Consider the following 20,452-nt stretch of genomic DNA (forward strand, 5'->3'; position numbering starts at 1 on the left):
AAAAAGAAAATTAAAAATAAAAGCTAAACCTCTTAAATGGCATACCAAGCTTTATAACTAATCCCCTTTTACCATCCACTTAACTAGTGCTAGTCTAAAATGTAAGAAGCAGCTGGAAAAAAAAACAGAAAAAATAAATAAAAATAATAAAAAAAAAAAACCAAAACAGAAAACCCGTAAAAAGATTATATAAAACAAATTATGAACATGAAATGTTATACAGTTTTTGCTACAGATGCAGCAAAATCGCTAAATAATAGTTTAATGGAAAAAATGTTATACTTAAATATATACATATATTATAAATATATTATTAACAACTAATTACTTTTATTAAATGAATTTAACAAAACTAACGCAAAAACGTTTTACAAAAAAAAAGAAAAATCAGTTTCCGGATTTTAGGATTGTTTTCCGTTTGCCAAAAATGTTTTCCAAAATTTCCAAAAAAATTTCAACAAAAATTTTATAAATTCTACATTAAAAATGTTTTATAATTTAAAAAAAAGGCAAAACTTTATCAAATTTCAGTTCAAAAAATTGTTAGCAAATAATTTCGTTAAGTAAATAAAATTCAAACAATTGTTTACCAAATAGTTTTCTAACAAACAATTTTCTAGTGCATGTTTTCTTATAAATTAAACAAATGCAGAAAAGAAAAACAAAAAATTATTAGAAAAAGAAAAAGCATAAAAACAACTAAAGCAATTAGTTAAGTAGTGAAATAAAATGCTGCAAAAAATAAATAAATAAAATTAAAAAAAAAATACAAAACACGAGTTGTGAGATTCACTCAATATATATTTGTTATTTTTGTTCTCTGCTCTTTCTCGTCTGCAGCTATCAAAAATAAATCCAAATCCCACAGGCTTTTTTTCAAATATTTTCAAATTAATACGCACAAAATTTGAGTAAAAACATTTTTTTTTATAATTTTTGACCTGGGAAAAATGTGTTCCCAAAACCGCCGATAAATATTAGTAGTTTATATAGGGTAACAAAAACGCAATTTAAAAACCAAATTTTAAATAATATAAAAAAGTATTAAATAATATATGATATATGTATGTAAATGCATATATATATATATATAAAACTGCCAAGAAAATGTTGACCCTTTAGCGCGAGTAATTCAAATTTTCGACCACAATTCTTGAAAAAATTGGTCATATCTTTTAGTTTTAGTTTACTAAAAAATAAATTCTTTTTCATTTGGGCACACGATAAAAAGAAATTTGGCTTGCGGATCCAAAGATTTGACATATTTTGCACTAATTAGCATGCGGCATATATACTAGAACACACTTGATAAAGATTTAACAAGGATATATATATATATATAAATATATAAATATATATATAAACTGCCATTTTGTACACCAAGTGTATTAAAAAATCATTTAAAAACAAAAATCAACAAAATTTTTTTGTGTGTGAGCAACAACAATTTACGTCATCGACACAAGGCAAATGCAATACATTTTATTAGATTCTTTAAATAAAATCAAAAAAAATTAAAACTTAAATTTCAAAACATTTTCAACAAATATTTTCAAGCTTTCACAAAATTTTTAAAATTTATTTTAAGATTTTTAAACTTGAAAATTTTTTCAAAAACTCTTCAAATACTTCGAAAATATTCTTAAATTGTTCCAAATATTAAAAAATTATGAAAATTAGTATCAAAACTTTTGAATTTGTTTTAAAGTTATGAAAATTACTTTCAAAACTTCTGAATTTTTTTTAGTATAATAAAATTTTTATATAATAAAACTTTTACGTCTTCTAGAAAATGTACAAAAAAATGTATTTAAATGCAAAATCATTTCAGAACTTTTATTTTCTTTAAGCTACTTCCGCTGCTTCTTTGAAAGCTCAACATCTATATATAATTAATTAATATAATATATTATATATAGTAATAATAAAAATCAACGAATCGTTTAGCTAACAAATGTGGCAGTCGTTTATTTCCAAAAGGTGTTTAACAAATTTTAAGCATTTTCAAAATTATAAGCAAAAACTCAATGTATGCTAATAAATATTTAAAAAATTAACTTAGTACTTGTATGTTATGTTAAAACACTGCCACGCCCACAATTTCTAAAAACAAATATATACATATATACTTATATATATATATATATATCTATATATATATATATATATATATATATATATATATATATATATATATATATATATATATATATATATATATATATATATATATATATATATTATTCGATCTATTTCAGCGTAAAGTGTGCAATTCTTTTGGATCAAAATTTGTCCGAGAACTCGATCTCTCACAACAAGTGCAAAAAAACCGCAGCGCATAATAGAACAATATTTTAGAAAAAATGAATAACTAGCTTGAAAAACATTGATTTATATATCATTTGCAAGCCCATTTGGTTAGAGCAAAATAGAAAAAAGAATCGATTATTTCAAATTATGATTATATAGAACTAAGCGATGTAACATTACGGTATACAAATTATGTATGCATAAATATGTTATATAAATGGTAAAAAATATATATAAAACATAAAAAACAGCATGTAAACTATACTTAAGGTCGATAACAACAATTTTTTCATTCACAATAAACCAATTCAAATAAACAATACGAAATTCAAATAAATTTTCAGTTGCAAATATTTTCAGTTGACGAATTGCAGTTTTCAAAGATGACATTTTAATTAAACAAACAACAAAAATAAAATTAAAATGAAAACACGAAACAATAAACAAAAACCATTCACAATTATTTCAAGTGTAACAAAAAGTAAAACCTAACAGAATTGCTTTAATTTAGATTTAAAAGTGGAAAACAAAGAAAAATATATAGATAAAAAACTTCATAAAAAGAAAATGAAAATAAAAGTCATGGTAAAATTAATATATATATATAAATATATATATATATTTATGTGTAACAAAATGAATGAAAAAAACAAATACTGCTTTTGTATTGTTTAAGTTTAACTATAAATCAATGACAAAGTTTAAATATTAAATGGAAAAAAAAGAAAAACATAAGATGTAATATTAAACAAAAATGAACTTTCAACAAGAAGAGTAACTGAACATCAACAACAAAAAGAAAATGAAAAACAAAAACAAAAACAAACAAAAAACAAGAAGAACAACAGCAACAGAAAGCTTCATAAACATGTACGAGTAACAAAAAAATGAGAAACTGTTTGAAAAATTTTACTGAATTCAATAAAAATATTATGTTGATATGGAATTAAGTAATTCCAAATAAACAAAAAAAATTGGCTGCGTTATCAATTTGTACAAATATTTCGTATTTCTGGTATTCTGTTATGACTTGCTGAAAGCGAAAGATAGGAAATGCGGATAGAGGGAGATAGCAAGAGAGATTGAGCGAAAAAGAGAGACAAGAAAAGAGGCCGGTATAATGAGGGATGAAGAAAGATACGGAAATCGCAAGAGACTGTCCATACAGGAAAGAAGCGCAAGAGAGAGAAACACAAAGAGAGAGAGAGAATAAGAGCAAGCAAACCAGAGAAAATAACGTCAAAGAGAAATACAATGAGAGATAAAGAGCGTAAGAGAAATACAAATAATGAGAAAAAGATAAGATAAAGATATAAGCAAATAGAGAGAGGACGATGTGGATAGATCATTTAAACAGAGGGAGAAGCGGAAAAGATAAAGGATAGAGAGAATGACCGAATCGAATACTAATCGCCCAATGGAGGCAGCTATGAATACTATTTAATTTCTTTACAAAATTGTTATACATTTTCAAAAAAAACTCTTTCATTTAAAAAGTTTCTTTAAGTTAAGTTCATTTGCGAACATACATTATCTTTTCTCTCTAATTATGCTAATAACTGTTAATGTATAAAGGCCAGCACAAATGAGAAAAGATTACGAACCCAACCAAACTTGTTGCTCTACTCAACATCACTGGCGTTTGCATGCATTTCTGCGCGAAAGTAGTTCTAATTACATGAAGGCTTTAATTCACATGTATGCAGACCCTAAACATTCAAGATTTTACTGGGTCATTTTTTAAGCATGTTGCAGAACATGTTGCTAGAGTCAAATGTTGCTACAGCTGTATTGCAACCTGTAGATATATCGATATATATATATATATTTATATATTATTAACTGTTTAATTTCAATTTGATCACAACAATCATTGGTAAATTTATATAATATGTGAAATAACATTTTATTTAAGCTTTTTTATAGTTTAAGTTTATTTTGTAAACAATTTGAGCTGCTCCACACTAATCGAATACAAATATTCTAAAGCTTGTCGACCGACCGCCACAATTTACGGACAAGTAATCCAATAAACCCGCGCGTTACACGTCGACCCGCTTAAGCGAACATTTAAGTAGCTCAATTCATTGACACAGAAAAATAAAGCATGTGTAAGTATAATTAATACTACTATAATTTTGTTCTGTTTCACTAAACCTTATTTAACTTAGAATCAACACTGACGTAGCGGCTAATTCTCGTGAACTAAAACCGCTTCATTACTGGTGCTCATATGTTCCGATATCGAGCTAAACAAGCATTGCTTTTTATCGATATTAGTGGTTCAATGAGCATAAACGAACTAGAACAAACATAATTGTAGACCGCGTCACTTTTTGCTTTTTTAAATTACTTAAAAAACGTTAATTGCTTATAAATAAATCTATATAACTGAAAGAAAAGGCACTAACTATTAACTGAACAATAGTAATAACCGTGTGCAAGTATAGAAAAGTGGAGAAATTTGAATGTAAAGAGGATCGCGAACTTAGACGTGCAGAAAAGGACGCCGACGCCAAATACAAATTAAACGCCGCATTCCAGCACCCCTTCCAAATTCCAACAGATCAAAAAGATGAGCAAAGATATTTACTACTCGGATAAATACTATGATGAGAAGTTCGAATACAGGTGAGGGGCCATAGAATTTGCAACTGTAAATGCATATAAATATATGTGTGTATTAATGTATGTGTACGTATGTATTTTATACAGACATGTGGTCTTGCCGAAAGACCTTGTGAAGCTGGTGCCCAAAACGCATTTGATGACAGAAACCGAATGGAGATCAATTGGAGTACAGCAATCACGCGGCTGGATACATTATATGATACATAAGCCGGAGCCGCATATTTTGCTATTTCGGCGTCCCAAAACGGAGGAGTAAACCAATACAAAGGCACCTTACACACTCACTCCTCACACAAACTCACACACACATTCACATGCATACAATACATTTAATATATACATATAAGCATACATGGAAGCGGCGTTCCAGCTGACGCGACAGCGCAGCTGCAGCTGCGACTGCGCAAAAGGTGGTAGCTGCGCAACTGTTGCAGCGACTGCGGTGGCGGCAACAACAACAACAAAAACCCACGCACACACATACACACTCGTACACTTATTTCGCATTCCTTTACAATATTCATGCACTCACTCACACCTACAAACCGCTTTAATCCTTACATACAACAAGTATTAGATTGCTTTTGAGATGCTCTTTGCATTCATCCTTTGAAATTAGTGTTGCCATATTTCTTTTTACACATATAGAGAGTTTGCCATATTTTTATATAAATTTTTATTCAGATTTTTCCTTATTCTTTGCTTATTAGTCATAACACAGTGGGCCTTTTTATTGTAAAATGCTTACATCTCGCGCAACGCATTCAAAACAAAAACGAAATGAAAAAAGAAAAGCGTATGAAAATTACCTGCACATTTTCATTTAATATTAAAGAAAATATGATTTGTGATCTTGAAAATTTTTTATCAATACATATAATACGTTTAAACATAATATAAAGTTATAAATAAAAAACAATAAAAAAAATATATAAATATATTTGTAGAAAACTTTTGGCGTTGATTGCTTGAAGTTTTTCAATACACCCAATTTATATAGTGTGTTTATCAATGGCGTAATATAATATATAACATTATTATTAATTTATGAGTGCGATTTATTATAATTGTAAAAGAGAATTCGTTTAGAGAGAAATAGAATAGAAAACTGTTATAGAAGGACATGGAAATAGAAAATCTTATTAAATCTTCGCTGAGTCAGTTCTTATAGTATGCGCAGTCTTCAAAATACAAATATGAATATATCACATGATCTATGATACAGATACCTAATATATGTACTATATATTTAAATTTGTACTTATGATTGATTAATATGCATGAACAAATGGTTTTACATATGATATATATATGTATATCAAATAAATCTATAGCAATGATTTATTATATATATAATTTATTCTACATTTAATACTTTATACATATACATATGGTTTTTTAAATATATATTGTATATTTAAGACCAGCTTATGTTTTTGTTGTTGATTATTATTAATCAACTAATTGTAACGTTTTAACATACAAAATGTGTGGAGATTGTCTTTCTAGTTTGAAGAACTTCCCAGTTCTATCATCGAATATATAGCACGTCTTCGCCTTGCTAGATTTCAAAAGCGCGCATTCACTTCGAATTCAGTTAAAAGATTTTACTTATATGCTTAAAATACTGTTAAGAACATATGTATGGGTAAGTATAGTGCGTAAGCTTAGTTATTTATGACCGGTAAATATTTTTTTTTTTAAATATAATTTATAATTTTTTTCTTAATTGTGGTATTTTTAAAGCCTATCTAAGTATTCCGAGTATTAAATACCCTTTTTTTACCTCTATATGTATCAGATAGTTTTAGCTGAAATCAATAGATTACATAGATATGTTGCTTTTTAAATTTCTTTCAACATTTCTATATACTTAAGCTAGTTAAGAATTAAAATTATAAATAAAAATATAGATTTTTATTAAGAGTAAATATATGATGAACTATAGGTGTTTCATATCTACGGTTTCTTCTTGGATTCGTTTAAATACATCATAATATGAGCTATCCTCTATAAGTCTATAAAATATTAAAATTAGATAATCGTAAGCCTCTGTCATATACAATATAAACCTAAAAATGGTTGACTTATCTAGCCAAAGGCTATGCAAACCATTTGAATCTAACCTTTCTACAGCTTATGAGTTATAAATTTAGAATTTTGTAAAATTGTTTTTTTTTTAAGAAATTCTTTTGTTTTTTTGGTGGGGTTTTTTTTCATATACTTTGCATATAAAAGAAGAAATATATTTATATTTATACACATATATATTTCAAGTATATATAATAAATGTATACGGCATATGCGTATATGGATGTTATAGGGTATAAAGTGATATTTTCCACTTTCAAAAATGAAGATCGACAGTTCCGGTAGAAATGCTTTGGCAGGTTGTTTGCCCATACTCGTGCCCATGCTATGTGAGAAAGAGCTGGCCAGTCACCAATAGATCCATATATATATATATATATATATAAAAACATATATATATCTGTATAGGCAAGGGTAGCTAGATAGATGGTTATGGAATTCACCTCACTGAAGGGAAGGGAAGGGATTACGACGAAACGCTGTCATTTACTTTTGCTGTTGGGCCCTCTCACTTATACGTAGTTATAAAATAGCGACAAAAACCCCAATAAGCTTATTTGTTATATTATATTCTATTTTTTTGTTGTTACACACACACCCACACACATATATATATATATATATATTCCCACCAGCGTGTTTTTGGTGTCGCCAACGGGCAGCAGAACTAGCCCCCAAGGCAAATCGAATTGAAACAGATCAAAGGCAGCTATGGCAATGCAACACGCTGATTTTTATTACTATTTATTGTGCGATGGCAAGAGGGAAGCCGGAAATCCCTAATTACAATATATGTACTATAAGTATCATATATAAAATACTTGAAAATTACTTACTTTAAAAGAGAGTAAGTTGGGAGCTTTGCTTAGGCCTTTTTTTCATGGTTTCATGTTTGTTTACGGGTTGAAAACGAAGTATATTAGTTTTGTCCTTTAAGCTGTACTTTCGATTTTAGATAAACTCATAAATACCCCTAATCTATTGTTAAGGATTGCTTATTATTCTATTTCTAACTAGAAAAATGCTAAATAGATATCGTTGCCCTCGATGACGTTACACATTAGAATAACCAAATTCCCTATAATTTACTTAATCTGTGGATCTGTGGATTAACTAAAAATATCTATGCGTTTCTTGTGCCAAAAAAGTATCTTATAGCTTACGAGCTTCAAGTTGAATCACTGCTGATCTTTTCTACAGATAGTCTTATGAATTATATGAATTGCCCAATCAAAGATTTCTATATTTAATAACAAATTGTGCTAAGTTCCACTGTTCAATTTTGAAATTTTATTAATTTGTTAATTATTTTTTCAATATAAACTAAAGGAACATTCCTTAATAGTAGTCTAGTGATTTATAACTGTGAATCTATATTTTATATTGTTAGTCTATAAAAAATATAAATAAGGAATGAAAATATATAATATATATTAGTTCATTACTATTTAATAAGAACTTAGAAATATCAAAAGGATTTTTCCTAAATGAATTAAAAAATATATAAATATGTTCATATATAATTTTTCTTTCAACATTTATTCCTATAAAATATGGAGAACATTATATTATATTATATTATACATTTATATTATATTATAATAATTTCCAATTGTAATATCCTATTTTCATCCTTCATCTATTATATTTATATACATTTTATCTATAAATTAAAATGATTTATTTGGAGAGCTTTAAGACTTTTTTACAACTACTTAATATAGAAAGCAATAAATAAGAAATAATATGATTAACTTCTTTAAGTACTTAACAAGTTTAAAGCATTTGTGGATATAGCAATAGATGAAGCCTTGTTTGGTCTATGGCACAGCTTTGTGCTGTAAACAATAGCAGGTTGATCAGAGCAACTTTTCACAATACGAAAGCTAATGAAAAGAGTGCAAAGGAAGTGGGCGCGTTAAATGCCGACACTGAACTACTTTGAACGACAGGTGCGAGGAAGTGTGGGAAAGCAGCTCACCTTTATCTCTCTCTAGATACATATATATATATATATATATATATATATATATATATATATATATATATATATATATATATATATATATATATATATATAAATTGTTGATAATGAATTCCCTTTCAAATTGGCCAAAGCCAAAAGAAAGCGAAACTAAGCAGAGCGTCGCCGTACACAGAACAAGCCAGCTAATTAAGCGATGCTGCGACGTCGACAGCGACAACGCGTCGTATGAGTTACGTGCCCTCTGCTTGCAATTGCAATTGATAAGCAGCGCAGCGCAGCGACGGCGACGGCGACGCCAACGAGCCAGCGCTTTTTTTGATGAATGAAAATAATCCAACACTCACACACACAGGCACACACACTCACACTCGTATAGCTGCTCTGCTGACGCTGGCAGTGCAGTTGCGCATAAATTTGCGCGCTCGTTGGCTACGTTTCGTATTTGATTTTGATGTAGTTTTTAGTACTATTTTATAATCAGGCAAGCCAAGTTGAGTCGTGTCTTTTGGTTCTCAGTCAGACAGTCAGAGTCAGTGAGCATCTATGAGTGGACCTCAACTCATCTGTGATCTGTGATCTGCGCATGAGTCTCTGTGTTCAGTCGTGCCAACGTCGCGTGCTCGACACCAACAACACTAAATAAAAATACTTAAAGCGCGTTCTTCATATACATATATATATATATATATACATATATGTATATATATATATACAAATTGATATATTTCGTGTGCTCACAATCAACAGAATTTAACCAAAAGAAAAAAGGGTTACAATTTATGCAAATTTCATGCATATTTCACTCTGGCTGCAGTATAATTCCATGCACTAATTTGTAAGTGTAATAAAATAAAAAAGGAAAAACAATATAAACATTTTCTAAGTTAAAAAATGAAAATGTTTCCCTATTAAAAATTAACAACAATTTGCAAACTAATGTGGCCTTGTGCATTGTGTGGGATGAACAATATTTTACAACAGTTCTTTTTACGATTTATTTCATTGATAAATGTTTTTTATTTCTTATTCATAAAATACTAAAGCCTTTTTTTCAAATTTTAATTTGTTTACGTATGGGTAAGTTTATTACTGAGATATTGAGTTGTATATAGAGGTCTTTACATTTATATCCTTTAGGTATTAGGTATTAGGCTTATAGATATAAAAAGCATTTCCTAACCATTTTTGGCCTTAAAATAACTAAATAATTTTAAAATAATAAATGCAGCTTAAAAGTTCTTTGTTAATATTGTATATACAAATCTATATACAATTGTTTTTTTTAAGCTTTTGACTTTGCAACAAATTTCTGTCTATTTAAATTTAAAATTGAATTTTCAGATATATCTTTATTTATTTTAAATATTTTAATTTTCATCGTTGTATTGACCCTTTGCTGAAATTTATGCAATTTATGCCTTAATATTTGTATGCATTATTTTGTATTAATCCTTAAATTTAAGTAGATCCTGTTATAAAATTGTTATAAAATGTGTAATTAACAATTTATTGGAATTTAGTTCCATTTCTGTTGCTTGAAAAACTTCAACTAAAAAATTTTATGCATTTTTTTATAAAGTATGTGATTAGAATAGAAAAAATTGTATTTTAGCTGATAGTGTATTAATGGATTAATTCATATACTAAAAAAAATAAAGCAATATTCGAAAATGATCAACAAATAGTTCTATACGAATACATCCTAGAAATAGCATATAACATGTATCATATATGCCTATATCTCTGATAAGCCGCCTTAAAGATTTTTATCAGAAAAGTTGACTTCTTAAAAGTAGCTAGCTAGCTCTTGGAACTATAACGTCTCGTGTGTTTTTTGATCAATATACAACATCCATCATCAACTACATTGCAATGAATGCACTATCTTAAGTTATATGTGAGACAAATCAATCAAATAGAAAATACATCTACTATATACAGTAAAATATTTTGCATACTTTTTGAACTGTGACCTGTGCGTTCCATAGTCCAGCGCATCTATTAATTTGTTAATGCATCGATTTTCGCTTACTGAATTAAGAGAGAGATTGTTGCAGCTGATAAGCGTTCGCAGCATCAGTTAGCCAGGACGGGAGGGGCCGTCGTGTCATAGGGCCAAGGCCCATTTACCCCTCGTTCGTTGTTAAGGGTCGGTTGCACTTCAACTTGTATCTACCATAAAAACTTTGTTTTTGTTTGTTTATTTGATTTTCGCCATTTTCTCTTTTTATTTTGGCTTTGTCTTGAATTTATTTTATTTTTTTCTTTTGTTTTGTTTTGCTCGTATTTTTAGCTTGTTTTACTATTTTCGATACAAATTTCATTTGTCATGTTTATAAATAGTTGCCTTGCTCTTGCGACGAGTACATCATGTAAATTACAGAAATGGGAGTGTTTTCCCACTTAATTTACTAATTTTATTATTATTTTAACACATTTATTTGTTAATTATTTGAGAATGTGAGATCTAACGAAATAGGATATTTAATTTACATGACTTAATAAATTTACAAGTATTTATTATAATAATAATACAGAAATAAAATTTTATTTAAAATGAGTTTTCCTATTTTTAATTAACTGTTTAGTTTACTATATTAAAAGTAATGTCTAATGAATTTAATGTTTGTATATATTATATAATTTATATTTATTTAAAAAAAAAATGTTAAACTAATTTCGTATTGGGTATACAAGATTTTTTATCATTAACTTAATTTGCAAGTCTTAAATTTTGATATTTATTATTGTTATACTTTTTGTTGGGTATTTTCTAGTTGAGCTCACTGACAATTGTTATTTTGATTTGTTTATGCAATGCCACTTGATGTGCCCTAGGACAGCAAACAAAACTAATTTAATATAAGCGAAAGTTCATCATCAGAAATATCAATTGTTATTTTTTAGTATTTTAGCATTTGCACACAAAACTGATTCAATACATATATACGGCTGATACACTCTTCTGCCTGTGACACACATAACACTATGCCTCTTTAACTCATTTATGTATATATATATATGATGGGTCAAGACGACAAACTTAGTTGACCTAGGTGCGTTTGTCTGATCACTAAAACTACATAAACTTAATATAATATATTTTTATTTATTTTTTTGTACCTTAAAAGTTGAGGAGGAATGCCAAACTAAATATATCTCGTATATTCAACAACTTTTATATTTGTAACCAGCTTCTCCAGTAATAAATAGAAATGCCGTATTACAATATAGAGTAGTGGGCTTATATATATTTATCTGTTATATTTGTGCATTGAAAAAAAGTGTATTCAACATGCCAACAACGACTATAAAAACAATCTGTAATATTTTACGGAACATTTAAAAATAATGTATATAATATAGAAGAAAGAATTGAGATAAATCTGAATATTGTGATTTATCTCAATTCTTTCTTTGCCTGAAATAAAAGAAACGTCAAAGATTGAAGAAATGTTGATAAAAATATCTTTTGGCTGTACAAGAAAATGAGCTAAAGAAATATCACCTTACAAAATATTTTCATATAATAAAAATGATCTAAAAAATATCAGTTTGAAGACCATTTCCATAAAATAAAGAATAATCAGCTTAAAAAGAGTTTCAATTATTGAAATTTCATTTCCTTAATCTCAATTCCATATAGAATATATAGTATAGCATATATTTATAACATATATTTACATATGCAAAACAGTTGCTTACCTGAGTTTTGCAAAGGTTAAATAGGTGTGTAATATCGTATATCTGGTAGACAATGTTAATTAAAATGCGAAACACGATTTTATGTAACATTTTTTTTGTTTTTCTGATTTTTTTCTTCTATTTTTTCTAAATGCTGTTTGGAAAGCTTTTGAATTTGATATAGGAATACTATGTAATTGGCAGTAGCTTGGACTTACAGCACTGTTCGAGATGCAAATAATTCATTGTCAATGCTCTGGGTAAACAAATTGATTTGCATTGCAACAACATCAGCAGCAGCAGCAGCAGCAACAGCAACAACAAGAGTAATGCTAATAATAACATGTAGGCGGATCAGTCTCATTTGTTTTCTTAATGAATGCAATGCATTTCAAATGCCGTCACATACTAGAAATACACGCTTGACCCTTCTATAGCCAACTAAATGATCTCATATATGTGATTATAATTAAAGTTTTTTAATTAACAAAATGTTACTCGGTTAGTTTAAATGACGTTTAGAAAGTTGATTGTTATTATTATTATTTAAAAATGTAAATTTCGATTGGAAAAAGTTAATTTAGGTATACAATTGCAATATATTGACTTGTAAAGTTAACTTTTATGTGAATTATATTTAAAAAGTATACTATCTTAAGTCAACTCAACTAGGCTGTATGGCTTACACATCTTGCTTAGGTATTTTCTACTTAACATTCCTTTATTTAAAAATTTGTACATATAAAATTTTGAAAAATTTGTCCAAAATTTTAGAGAGAAACCAAACCCGTACTATATATTTCAAAAATTTGAGTCTCCCCCAACTTAAGCATTCTCTATATGCAAATACTTTCATATGACTAATATTTGGAGACTTTTAACTAAATATTATATATTCAAAAACGCAAATGACATATTGAAAATATTATTTACATGACTAATATATCAGCGCTTTTTCCACATAACTCAACTTTAACGAATATAACCTTAAAACATATTTCCCTTTGTTTTCCGTTCAATTGACATTTCTATGTTATTGAGAGTAATCAAATTTCTTTCCGTTTGTTAAATGTCGAACAATTTTTATTGTGTAAACAAATGGCTAGTGCGAAAAGTATTTTTCTTTATTAATGTATTTTTGCATGCATTTATGTAGATCTACATATCGGGCGGGTCTGCTGGTTCAATTAATAACCCTCACAACAACAATTTGGATCACTTTTCGCACTGTCGGCACATGATCATCCCTATCAGTTGGCATTGATCCCCGTCGAGTGGCACGTTATTCATTACTTTTCATTAGGTGGTCGCTTATGTAAATTTATTTGTTTCGACACGCGTTTCTCAATTACACTCGAGTGCAACAGTCAGCACAGATATATTAATTGAGCTCCATTCACAACTAGCAGCCAGCGTAGTTTCATAGCAGATAACGCTAACAATGAGTGTTAAGTGGGTGTTAAATCATAATTGGTGCTAAATACCAAGAGCATTCACAGTGTTGTTGGTGGTTATTCTATGATTTAAGCTGCAGCTTTTGACGTGCATTGTAAATTTAGCATTCACTGAGCAAACTGCTGAATTAGAGGATATTTGCAATTCACATTAAAACTAAACTATACCATGTACCAAGTGGTAAATTAACAATGAGTAAAATATAAAATAACTGCTCAGAATCTAAGACGTCTATTATCAGAGGTTATCAACTGCACTAGACTTTCCTATTTACTTAATGATCAAGTTCCTAAAGTTATCATATGCAATGTAAATATACCCTGAACTTTGCCAAGTGCTACGCTACATGTTAAATTTAAAATAAACCAGTTAAGCTTGCTACATATTTGTGCTCAAAGGCTAACAAGTAAAGTTACTATCTACTTTATCAGTTGGAAAACTAAATGGTAAATTTGATGATAAATTTTAAATGTATCAAATAAATTTAACATGTACCTTACCAAGTGGTAAACTGTATGATAAATCTACAATGACTTTGATATTAATGGCTGTAATTGAAGGGTATTATAAATTTCTCATCTGCATTATAAATTTATCATCTATTTTACCTAATGGTAAACTAGATTGTAAATATAATTCAGTCAGCTCGATACTAAATGAGAATTTAATATAAAATCCTTTAATTAGTATAAAAGCCTATTAAAGCTTTAATGAAGAGTTCATTGCAACTTAACCATCTACTTTACTATATGGTAAATCTACAATGAGTATGATATCATGCCCCAATTTTATAATGAGTTCATCATGTTCATTGTATATTTATCATATTATAATCTACATTGTAAATATAATACATTCAACTGCTTACTAAATGTGAAATATGAAATGTGTTAATATAAAAATCTTTATATTGGCGCTTTCATGTGGTAAGAGATTAAAAGTTCATTGTAACTTAGCCATCTAGATTGATATTCAAAACTAATGTTAAAATTGTAATATTCATGTGATCAAAGGGTATTTATCATTCAATACAGAACTGTTTGTCCCATAATCATTTTAATTAACTTCAAATAGACTACTGCCTATAGAAAACTTATTGTTTTATATCAAAGCTAATAGAATAATATTTTATAACGCATACAATATGCTTGATTTTATTTACAGCAATACCCTTCGACAAGTTAATTAAGTTGGCTTAGTTGATCCAACGGAAACGCACAACTGGTAACGCGTCGCGCCCGTGTGTACGGGCCTAGGGTAATATTCTCACACACTCACGCACACACACACACACACACACAGAGTCACAATGACGCGACCCAAGCAGGATGCAAGCAAATTTAAAAGTTTCATGCAGGAGAATGTGCTTACAATGGCCACCGTAATCGGTGTCTTTGTGGGCGGTCTCATTGGATTCATAATCAAGAACAGCACCGGCGAGTGGACAAAACGTGAGATTATGTATATATCATTTCCGGGCGAAATCTTTTTGCGGTAAGTCGCAGCTACTGGACCCAGTCGAATATTGATTGATAGCTCAATTTCCCATTTTACAGCATGCTGAAATGTCTCATCGTACCTCTGCTGGTGTCCTCCATAACGAGTGCCATCGGTGGCTTGGACTTGAGTATGTCCAGCAAAATAGCGACGAGGTGAGCTAGAAACTTCAATAAATCTATGAACAAGACAAATATAAATTTGTCTACTGTTCCACAGAGCTATTACGTACTACTTTGTCACGACAATATCGGCAGTTATATTGGGTATATGTCTAGTCACAAGCATACGGCCCGGCCAGGGTGCCAAAATAGTGGAGACGCGCACTGAGACAATTGACAAAGCATCGAAGGTTTTGACGCCAGACACTTTAATGGATTTAGTGAGGTAGGTTCTACGAGAGGCATATATATATTAATTTTATTTAAATAATATTTATTCTTCATATAGAAATATGTTCACGGATAACATCATACAATCAACCATGTTTCAAGTACGTGTTTAATATATTTAAATTAATTTGTTAATATAAAAAGAAGCAGAGAGTTGTTATAGCACAACTTACAAATAGCTTAACTAATTTATTAATTAATTTTCAATAATTTTAGTTAAGTATAAAATATGTTTTAAGCAGTCTTTATATATGTTTTATATACATATGGATTATAGATCACGCATAGTTTTTGTAATACTTGAAGTCATATCAAAGCTTCTCTACTCGCTTTTCTATCTCCCCTGAGAAACGCTTTCTATCTGCAAATAGCTTCGCTCTTTTATCTATAGCTCCAGCTGCACGTCTGTAAGAGGCGACAATCATTTCTTTTTTATCAGACGCAAAATTCAATCTGTGCCGCGCAGGTATTTAGTTCTTCGGCTCGATTTATGAAGCAGAACTGTGTGTGCGCAAACACACACACAGACACACACTCATTTGCTCAATTCTTGATTGCAGCAGCGTCAATTATTCAATTGTGCTCTTCTGTGTTGTTTACATAATTTGATTAAAGCATCGCGCGGCACATAATCAAAACTGACATGATAGGCTACTCCAAAGCAAAGTTCTTTCCGTTTCAATTGAAATTGAAAATTATATGAAGGGGGAGCACACAAACACACACATAAGCCGCATGTGTGTGTGTGTGTGTGTGAGCACATATCTAATTTACGTTCACGTTGAATTTTCAATTATCACCACAGACAAAGCTGGAATTACAATATGTGCATATATGTATGTATCTACTATATAAGTACATAAGCGCGAATTGAATCAAAGTTCAACTCGGCTGTCTGTGTTTTGGGCTCGAGTATAAATAGCTCAATAGGTAACAATAAAATGCTATTAGATTATTGTCGCTTTCAATTTCGCTTATGAAAGTTTGTAAAGCTTACAAAATCTATTGCAAAAGACGTCTTTGTATGCTAAGTGAGTCAAGAAAATACAAGAAGGAACGACTGATTCATATAAAAGGCAATAATTTTGAATCTGCCATGACCCGCCCCAATGGTTGAGCCATATAAAAAATAGGTCTGTGCAATAGGTGCATAGAAGGTCAATACTGATCGATTGTAACTCTAAATTTAAGAAGATATGGGTATTCCAATTAGAGACGCTTCTTGTTGCCGTAGTCAAGGTCTCTACTAATCAGTAGAGATATATAACAATTTATATGTCAAATTTGGATTTCTAGCAACAACAATTGAGACAGACTTAGTTTTTTTTCAATTTTTGCATAATTATTTTTATTGAGAGCTTGTAAATTTTTTATACTTTTAGAATTATTTATACTTAAATTTTTATATATTTTTTTGGTATTATTAAGAATTGTTGTATATGTTTTATTTTTTTATATTTCTTATTATTTTTATATACTTTAAAGATTATTTAGAATTATATATAATATTATATATAATATTTAAAATTATATATTCTTTATATTTTTATATATATTTAAAATTATTTTAAATTCTATATATTTTGTATGCTATGTATATTTATATATATTTTATACATACTTAATATAATGTATAAAATATAAGAGGCAAACCATGAGGTTTATACCTTATATAGAAAACATACAAAGAGCGCAGTCAATGCGATTAAAAAGGAAACAAAAAAAAAGAAATACAAGAGCAAATACATATAATTGCAGCTTCTATTTATAGGTTTTTGTTTAATATATTAAATAAATATTTACATTTAATATACTTACTCTTGCAGCATCGCACGGAGATATTTGAAAACACCAGCATTTCGCCAGCACGTAAGTCGACTGAGCTAGTCAGCTAAAGGACATAATATCCAAAATATTGTAAATCTCTTACAGAGCCCATGGAGAACTGGGAGTTCAAGTCGGCACAGCGCGAGGGATCGAACGTGTTGGGTCTGGTCATGTTCAGTGTAATACTGGGCACAACCATTGGTCGCATGCGTGAGAAGGGCCAACTGTTGCAGGACTTCTTTACAACGCTCAGTGAGGCCATGATGACCATAACATCGTGGGTGATTTGGTAAGCACGAATAATGGGCGTCAAATATTGTGCAACAATCTAAGTGGAACTGTTTTGACTGTAGGATATCTCCGTTGGGCGTGGCCTTTTTGATAGCAGCCAAGATCATTGAGATGGAGTCTATAGCGGCGACAATACAGTCTTTAGGCTGGTATTTTATAACCGTTATGATTGGACTGTTTTTGCATGGATTTGGTAAGATTATGCCATTGGCCACAATTGAACTGATTAGTGAAATTTTGAATTTGAATCATTTTCAGGCACAATTGCAGTCATCTTCTTTTTGGGCACGCGTCGCATGCCGTATCGCTTCATAGCCAAATTAAGTCAGGTTCTGGCCACCGCCTTCGGCACTGGCTCCAGCTCGGCCACCATGCCGTTGACAATTAAATGCTTGGATAATATGGGCATCGATCCGCGCGTGACACGCTTTGTCATACCCGTGGGCGCAACCATCAACATGGATGGAACTGCATTGTATGAGGCAGTGGCAGCACTATTTATTGCACAATACCGCGAGATGAGCTATTCGTTTGGCACCATTGTCGCTGTTAGCATAACTGCAACGGCTGCCTCGATTGGTGCGGCGGGCATACCACAGGCGGGTCTCGTTACAATGGTCATGGTATTGGACACGGTGGGCCTGGAGCCCAAGGATGTATCACTGATCATCGCTGTCGATTGGCTATTGTACGTAAATGACATTGCTCACTTTAAGTTGATATTAATTCTCATTTGATTGTTTTAGGGATCGTTTCCGTACCACCATTAACGTCATGTGCGATGCTCTGGGCACTATTTTGGTTAATCATTTGTCGAAGAACGATTTGGCAAGCGTTGATCGGGTGAGTGGACGATTCTCGTAGCACAAATGAATATTAAATTAAATTAATTTTATTAAATTCCAAATACACGCATGTGTAGCTAAACGCTGAGCCCCATGAGCTCCTCGAGCTGGGCACCAGTGGACATGAGATGAAAGAATGAAGGCAGTCTATGCTTGGCGCCTACAATCGCAAACGATGAGTGCTTGAGGACGAGCAGCAGTCTGATAACGACAGTGATTCCGATCAAGATAGGAACGATACTATCCACTCACGTTATCGTCAGCTAGCCTCATCATTTGGTTTGCGGCTGAAAGCGGCCAAGACGCAAATTTTGGAACAGTTGTAAATGCTGTCACAAGACATCAACGAATTTATTTTGCAACGATTGTCTTCGAGCGCGCAAGACACATCGAAAGATCAACAAAAAAACAAGAAACCAAACAACACAAAACAAAAACAATTTGGATAAAATTCCGTTAAACGTATTAACTAGCATACATCATGATGTAAATAATTATGAATATAATTAAATTAAATTGAGTTCAAATTTAAATTACATTTTCATACTTAGCATACATATATATTTATACATATATAAATATATATATTTAAAAAGCAGTAAACTTGTTATGCAGTTAATTCATAATTAAAAAATAATTCAATTTCAAGCCCTTTGCTATAGATTGTTAATGCATTTCCCAAAATTACATATGGAAAAGTAACGAAAATAGAAAGTTGTATAAACAACACGATTTGTGTTAAGAGCTAAGCAAATAATTTAACAAAAGCCGAAAACAAAAAGACATAAATATATTAAATAAAATTAGTTTCGCTCAAATTTTATGACAGAAAAAAATCACAGAGAAATTCAATGCCGTTTAAAGTTCTTGTTCGAAGCTGAGCTTTGTAAATACTTAATAGCTTAAGTATAATTAAAAAACAAAAGAAATTAATAAATAAAAAACATTACAAAATATGAACAAATTTTCAAGCGACGCATATTTAATGACAATAATGAATTATGATTAAATGTCAGCAACATTTACAAAAAAAAAAAAAAGAAAAAAAATACAGTAAATAAAATGAGAAATAATTTTATTTATTACATTGAATATTTATTAAAGCTAAGTGAACAATTTCAATTTATTAGACAAAAAGTTCAAAGAAGTATTGACAATTAATTGATATAATACTAATATTAATATTAATATTATTAATAATAATTACTATGTATGCATTATGCCATTTGTAGTTCTGTGTAGCCTAAATGTTTACAAAAATAAAATTTTCGAATCTGTACATGTACTTATATAAAATGGATAAATGAACCTTAACCAATCTCGCTGTCCACTTGTTGCTGGGGAGTTTAGATATGCAGATTGCAGCTGATGAGTAATAAATTGCGCAAATGATGTTTACAAGTGATTAGTACAAAACTTAAGGGAACATTCTTTGGAACTGT

General features: G+C 29.9%; 2 protein-coding genes across 2 annotated transcripts; both read left to right on the plus strand.

The window, feature by feature from the left end:
* Positions 1-4,351: 4,351 nt before the first annotated feature.
* Positions 4,352-5,748, plus strand: LOC111600445 (cyclin-dependent kinases regulatory subunit). The gene is made up of 3 exons (XM_023316540.2): positions 4,352-4,421; positions 4,482-4,941; positions 5,026-5,748. The coding sequence occupies exons 2-3, from the start codon at positions 4,886-4,888 to the stop codon at positions 5,195-5,197; spliced, it is 228 nt and encodes a 75-aa protein (XP_023172308.1). The 5' UTR covers positions 4,352-4,421; positions 4,482-4,885; the 3' UTR covers positions 5,198-5,748.
* A 3,997-nt stretch (positions 5,749-9,745) lies between these two features.
* Positions 9,746-19,504, plus strand: LOC111600443 (excitatory amino acid transporter 1). Its single transcript, XM_023316533.2, has 11 exons — positions 9,746-9,854; positions 15,323-15,652; positions 15,715-15,810; positions 15,875-16,042; positions 16,106-16,148; positions 17,874-17,916; positions 17,980-18,163; positions 18,228-18,358; positions 18,424-18,853; positions 18,912-19,008; positions 19,088-19,504. Exons 2-11 carry the CDS (start codon positions 15,468-15,470, stop codon positions 19,148-19,150), a joined length of 1,440 nt encoding a protein of 479 aa, XP_023172301.1. The 5' UTR covers positions 9,746-9,854; positions 15,323-15,467; the 3' UTR covers positions 19,151-19,504.
* Positions 19,505-20,452: the final 948 nt, after the last annotated feature.

The sequence above is a fragment of the Drosophila hydei genome, unplaced genomic scaffold (genome assembly GCF_003285905.1).
Source record: "Drosophila hydei strain 15085-1641.00,03,60 unplaced genomic scaffold, DhydRS2 tig00008124-arrow-arrow-pilon, whole genome shotgun sequence".
NCBI lineage: Eukaryota > Metazoa > Arthropoda > Insecta > Diptera > Drosophilidae > Drosophila > Drosophila hydei.

What these genes read in the sequence shown, in the direction of transcription:
- LOC111600445 (XM_023316540.2), top strand. Translation starts at nt 4,886, where the DNA reads ATGAGCAAAGATATTTACTACTCGGATAAATACTATGATGAGAAGTTC. An exon ending in GATGAGAAGTTCGAATACAG is followed by an intron (nt 4,942 to 5,025) that starts GTGAGGGGCCAT and finishes TATTTTATACAG; the next exon opens with ACATGTGGTCTTGCCGAAAG.
- LOC111600443 (XM_023316533.2), top strand. Translation starts at nt 15,468, where the DNA reads ATGACGCGACCCAAGCAGGATGCAAGCAAATTTAAAAGTTTCATGCAG. An exon ending in CCGGGCGAAATCTTTTTGCG is followed by an intron (nt 15,653 to 15,714) that starts GTAAGTCGCAGC and finishes CCCATTTTACAG; the next exon opens with CATGCTGAAATGTCTCATCG. An exon ending in TCCAGCAAAATAGCGACGAG is followed by an intron (nt 15,811 to 15,874) that starts GTGAGCTAGAAA and finishes ACTGTTCCACAG; the next exon opens with AGCTATTACGTACTACTTTG.